At 35.7% G+C, this 5,157-nt stretch overlaps 1 protein-coding gene across 2 annotated transcripts; it reads left to right on the forward strand.

Moving 5' to 3' along the window:
- Positions 1-423: 423 nt before the first annotated feature.
- LOC109215998 (nucleosome assembly protein 1;1) lies at positions 424-4,384 on the forward strand. Of its 2 annotated transcripts, XM_019380124.1 has the most exons (12): positions 425-571; positions 1,479-1,522; positions 1,597-1,692; positions 2,202-2,294; positions 2,395-2,485; positions 2,559-2,620; positions 2,715-2,899; positions 2,986-3,163; positions 3,265-3,308; positions 3,500-3,707; positions 3,802-3,819; positions 3,898-4,384. In XM_019380124.1, the coding sequence occupies exons 1-12, from the start codon at positions 526-528 to the stop codon at positions 3,967-3,969; spliced, it is 1,137 nt and encodes a 378-aa protein (XP_019235669.1). In that variant the 5' UTR covers positions 425-525; the 3' UTR covers positions 3,970-4,384. The 2 variants fall into 2 exon arrangements, with proteins under 2 accessions (XP_019235670.1, XP_019235669.1); XM_019380125.1 differs by lacking the exon at positions 3,802-3,819 and having other exon boundaries at positions 424-571.
- The last annotated feature ends 773 nt before the right edge of the window (positions 4,385-5,157 follow it).

Here is a 5,157-nt window from a genome sequence, read left to right on the forward strand (position 1 = left end):
GGGGGGGGGGCGCGAACCAGCAGTGGGGTGAGATTGTTTTTTTTAATGGGGGATCTGCGAATTATCTTGGGGAAGAAGGAGGAGTCTTTATTTTATTAAAGCAATTCGCAGTACTATACTGCGAATTGCTGGGCCCAAAAATCGGAGTGTACTCAATTCGCAGTATTGTACTGCGAATTAGTTAATATTTTTTTTTAATAATACGCAGTACTATAATGCGAATTACTTTAACGACTAAATTTCCGTTAAAGTAATTCGCAGTATAGTATTGCGAATTAGGTAGTTACGTAACTTTTTTTTTAGTAGTAAAAACGTGTTTTTTGTCCAAAAAATCATTAGAAAAGTTCGGAAATCGCACTCCTGAAATGCGACTTTTGCGTATTATTTTGACCCGAACACCTTTAAAAAGAGTTTAAAGCCCCCGCCTCTGTCTCTCTTCCCCCTTTGTTCGTCCCCTGTTTTTAGGGTTTTTGCTTTGCGTTCTACTTTCTTCCATTTTCGCTCTGCTACTTCTTCGTTAATATAATGAGCAACACCAAAGACAGCTTCAACGTTGCCGATCTCACCGCTGGTAAAAATCCTATCCACAACGCAATTTTATTTACTCAGTTCTATGTATATTTGCTAGTAAAATATTTTGCTTCTCTAAAAAGATGAAACTTGGCTTTTCTGTGTGTAATTCGTTAGTGAAATTATCGGGGTTTGTTTAAAAGATGAAACTTTTGATGGGGTTAAGTTAAACCATATCCACTAAACACTTTATAGCTTACTTTTATGTGTAGTTTTCTAGTGAAAATTCTGGATTTCTCTAATAGATGAAACTTTTATTGGGGTTTATACACGATGAGTTAAATTTATCCAAACTCTTCGTATAGTTACTTCTGTGTATCTTGTTAAATTTGGTTCTTCAAATATGCTTTTAATGGGGGATTTTAAACCACTATACATACTCCCTCTGTTAAAAAAAATTGTCCCTTTAGTAATTCAGGACCAAATTTGTTAATTATTTCCAACTATAACGTTAATATTAAAGAAGTAGTAGTTCTTTTTAATGATGCTCAATTCTCAAAAAGCATTTAATAGGGGTAAGTTAGTAAACTATACCTTGTATTTATTATTTTCGTAATGGACGTGAAAAGAGTTAAAGCGACAGATAAAAAGTTATTACTACTACTAATATGTGCAAGTAGCCAAGTAAACATTTCTGGGTTTCTTTAAAAAATGAAACTTTTGATGGGACCATGTGGTAGAGTTAAACCCGATCAACAAGACACTTTATAACTTATGTGTATTTTGCTCGTGAAAATTCTGAGCTTTCTTAAAAGATGAAACTTTAGATGGGGCTCAAACTCTTAATACATGCTATAGTTATTTAAAAGCAGAAACTTTTGCTGGGCTTTTTTTTTAAGTTATTTGCTTGATCATTTGTTTTTTTAATGTTATGTATTTGAATTTCTCTAATTAAATCTGTTTTGTAGCTTTGGGTGCTGGGGATAGAGAAGACCTAGTTAATGCTCTCAAGGTGAGTTGTTTTGTGTGGTGGTTTTCTTTAGTTTAAGTAATTAGGGTGATTTTATTGATTTGATTGTTTTGCAGAATAAACTTCAGGATATCACTGGGAAGCCCACAAACGTGCTTGAATGTTTGTCGCCCAATGTTAGAAAGCGTGTTGAAGTTCTAAAGGAGATTCAGGCACGTGTTTCTTATACACTACTGTCGTTTGAATTTGTGTCATTGTTATCTTAGCTGCTTTTGGCTAATCATCTACCATTTATATGCCGACTAGTTGGATTAAGGTTTAGTCATTCGTTTCGTACTTAAATAAGATCCATGTAGGATAAGTGTTAGCTTCAGAGATTCTCTAGTTTTATAGAACCCTTAGTTATGGAGTGAAACATAAATTTTGCTTCTTTACGTGAAGTGAAGATATTATTTTGCATCTTATGTATTTTCTAGATTCATAGCATATATTGTTGGTTAGTCGCGTCATTGTGAGTTATTTAGGAAAGTGTATCCGGTATCCTTGATTCACAAAATACTATGTGCATTAGTTGCCAAATTAGCTTTCATATTTTTTAGTAAGTTTATTAGTTTCTGTCGAGTTGCCGATGTCTTTCTATCTCAGGTTTATTGCCTTTTAATCTGATATTTTGTCTTTGCAACCTTGGATGTTGAACTCTCTTTCTCTTTCTTAAACTCAGTCTCAACATGATGAATTGGAAGCGAAGTTTTTTGAGGAGAGAGCTGTGCTTGAAGCCAAATACCAAAAGTTGTATCAGCCTCTATATACAAAGGTCTGTGATGCGGCTGCATTTGCACTTGTTCCATGCATCCATTGATTCTATACTCCCTTTATCTCTAAGTAATGATAGCTAAAAAACTGAACATATGCAGAGATTCGATATTGTGAATGGAGTTGTTGAAGTTGACACCTCAGAGACTGAGGCAGCAGCATTGGACCAGGACGACGGTGAAGATGCAGTGGGTATGTTAAATATCAAGTTAGGGTTCATACTTGCTTGCTTGCTTTCTTGTGATATTCATTCTTGACTTGATAGGAAAAGGAGTCCCTGATTTCTGGCTCATTGCAATGAAGAATAATGATGTGCTATCTGAGGAGGTTAGTAGTGGATCGTCAAGTGCTCCTTTTTGCTTTTATTTCTTGTATCTAGCAAATCCATCTATATTAATGTGATCCGATTCTGTAAGTACAGATTACGGAGCGAGATGAAGGAGCACTCAAATTTCTCAAGGATATAAAGTGGGCCAAGATTGATAATCCAAAGGGGTTTAAGCTTGAATTTTTCTTTGATACTAATCCTTACTTCAAGAATACTGTGCTGACTAAAACGTATCACATGATTGATGAAGATGAACCGATTCTGGAGAAGGCCTTAGGGTATGTTGATATATTAATCCACGGCCAATTTTTTTGATTTGATTTATTAGTCTGTTTTCTCCAAATTGGCTTCTCATTGCTTGTAGGACCGAGATAGAATGGTATCCCGGAAAATGTTTGACACAAAAGATTCTAAAGAAGAAGCCAAAGAAGGGTTCAAAGAATGCCAAGCCTATTACTAAAACAGAACAATGCGAAAGTTTCTTCAACTTCTTTAGTCCACCTCAAGTTCCAGAGGACGAAGCGGATATTGATGAAGATGCTGTAAGTGTTAATTTTCTTGAAGATATTGATGAAGACGTGCAAGTGTTTTATTTTCTTTTGAGGCTCAATTTGAATAACATTTCTCTCTACTTCTTCGGCAGGCTGAAGAACTTCAAAGTTTGATGGAACAAGACTATGATATTGGGTAAGTTGATACAAAAATTTGCATAACCATGATTTTAATTTGCATTTGAAGTGAATATTTTACCATATAGAATATGAATTACTGAAAGAAGATTTTATTTTTAAAATTGCTGAAGGAAGATGGTGCTATAGTATCTATATTTCCATCTGCCTATTAGTTGCTGAAGATTCATATCCTAATGGTCTATGCAGGTCAACTATTCGAGATAAGATTATCCCGCATGCGGTTTCTTGGTTCACTGGTGAAGCTGCTGAAGATGATTTTGCTGACCTGGAAGATGACGATGATGAAGATGATGACGAAGATGATGATGATGATGACGACGAGGATGAGGAAGAGGAGGATGATGAAGATGATGAGGACGAGGAGGATGAAGATGATACCAATACCAAGAAAAAGGTACTAATTAACTTCCATGTTTTGTGCCTTAATTTGGATATGGCTATGGCTATGAATGCTAACCCTTTTATCCTTGTTTCAATTGTAACTGCAGTCATCTGCTGCGCGCAAGGTATGAACAACAAATTCATTTGCTGATTTTTTCTTTCGTAAAACTAGACATACTTAGTTGTTTATATTTTCATTGCAGAGGGGTGGTAGAGCACATGCACCAGCGGGCAGTCAGGCTGGTGAGAGGCCACCAGAGTGCAAGCAACAGTAGTGCTGCAACGAACTGGCGACATGAATCGTGATATTTGTGCTGAAAAGATGGATGGCTTAGAGAAGAGATCCTGCAATTTTGTTCACTTGTTATATGTGGGGTATGCTAGAACATCTATTTAGTCATTTTTCTTTTCCTATATTTTCTGGTTTATATTCTTTCCTTGTGTCGGTTCGCTCTTTTATATTCTGGGGTAGATAGGAAGTGGAAGTGTGATGGGAGTTGTTGTACTCTTATTGAATTCTGTTGGTGATTTACAAGTTTCAGGTATAGGTGTAGTTCAGACATTTCTTTGATCTTGAGTAAGATGCCTTTCTTTTCTCCTCTTTTTGGTCCTAAATATGGTTCTTGAATTGGATGTTGACTCAATACAAAATACAGATTTATTTGTATCAGAACTTTTTATTTGATTTTAGTAGAATGCCATCTTCTTTTAATCCATTCTGTTGGTCCCAAAAGGGGGAGTTTTGTCCATATGAGAACATTAAGCAACTTCTTGGGCTACCCCCTCAAAATAGCAAGAGTGATAATCTAAATGTTAACGTTGTTTCACTCATGCAAGATATCAGCTATAGCCTATAGGGGGTTAGAAGTCTTATTTAGTCGATGATTGGGGGGAGTTTAATGTACCTCCTGAATTCAATGCCTTTTAGTGAAATTTTGAGTTAAGAATTTCCCTTTATATTCAGGGAATTTAATAGTTCATATAACCAAATAAATTCCTTTTCGCCCTCTTTGCTAAGTGTAAGCAAATGTCTCTACTTGTTGAATTCCATGAAGGAAAAAGATAAGAAGCCACTTCAACTAAAAATACAACGTAAGATACCTTAAACTAATAGAATTAGCACAGTATAAGTTGAAGGCATGACGATTGAACTATTTAAGAAGGATTTAAGTCAAATAAACAGTTTAATATTGCAGAAACTGTTTCTTTCATAGCTAATCCGATTAGAATTTTCTTTTATTTCTGTAGGGCCATTGTCAAATTAAATTAAAAGTGAGGAGAAGGAATGAGAGAGGAGGTTCTCTAGAAGTAAAAAATTTACTCACATTCGGTATTTAGGCTAATTCGATAAGCAAATGCTATTTGCTTCTTCATAAATTTTGTACATATACTTAACTATGGTTAAGGGTGGCAAGTGGGCCGGTTAGGCCCGGGACCGGACCAGGCCCGCGAGCCCATATGGG

The sequence above is a fragment of the Nicotiana attenuata genome, unplaced genomic scaffold (assembly GCF_001879085.1).
Source record: "Nicotiana attenuata strain UT unplaced genomic scaffold, NIATTr2, whole genome shotgun sequence".
NCBI lineage: Eukaryota > Viridiplantae > Streptophyta > Magnoliopsida > Solanales > Solanaceae > Nicotiana > Nicotiana attenuata.

Coding starts and splice junctions, on each gene's coding strand:
- LOC109215998 (XM_019380124.1), top strand. CDS start 526: ATGAGCAACACCAAAGACAGCTTCAACGTTGCCGATCTCACCGCTG. Junction 572..1,478: donor CGTTGCCGATCTCACCGCTG/GTAAAAATCCTA, acceptor TCTGTTTTGTAG/CTTTGGGTGCTGGGGATAGA. Junction 3,164..3,264: donor CGGATATTGATGAAGATGCT/GTAAGTGTTAAT, acceptor CTTCTTCGGCAG/GCTGAAGAACTTCAAAGTTT.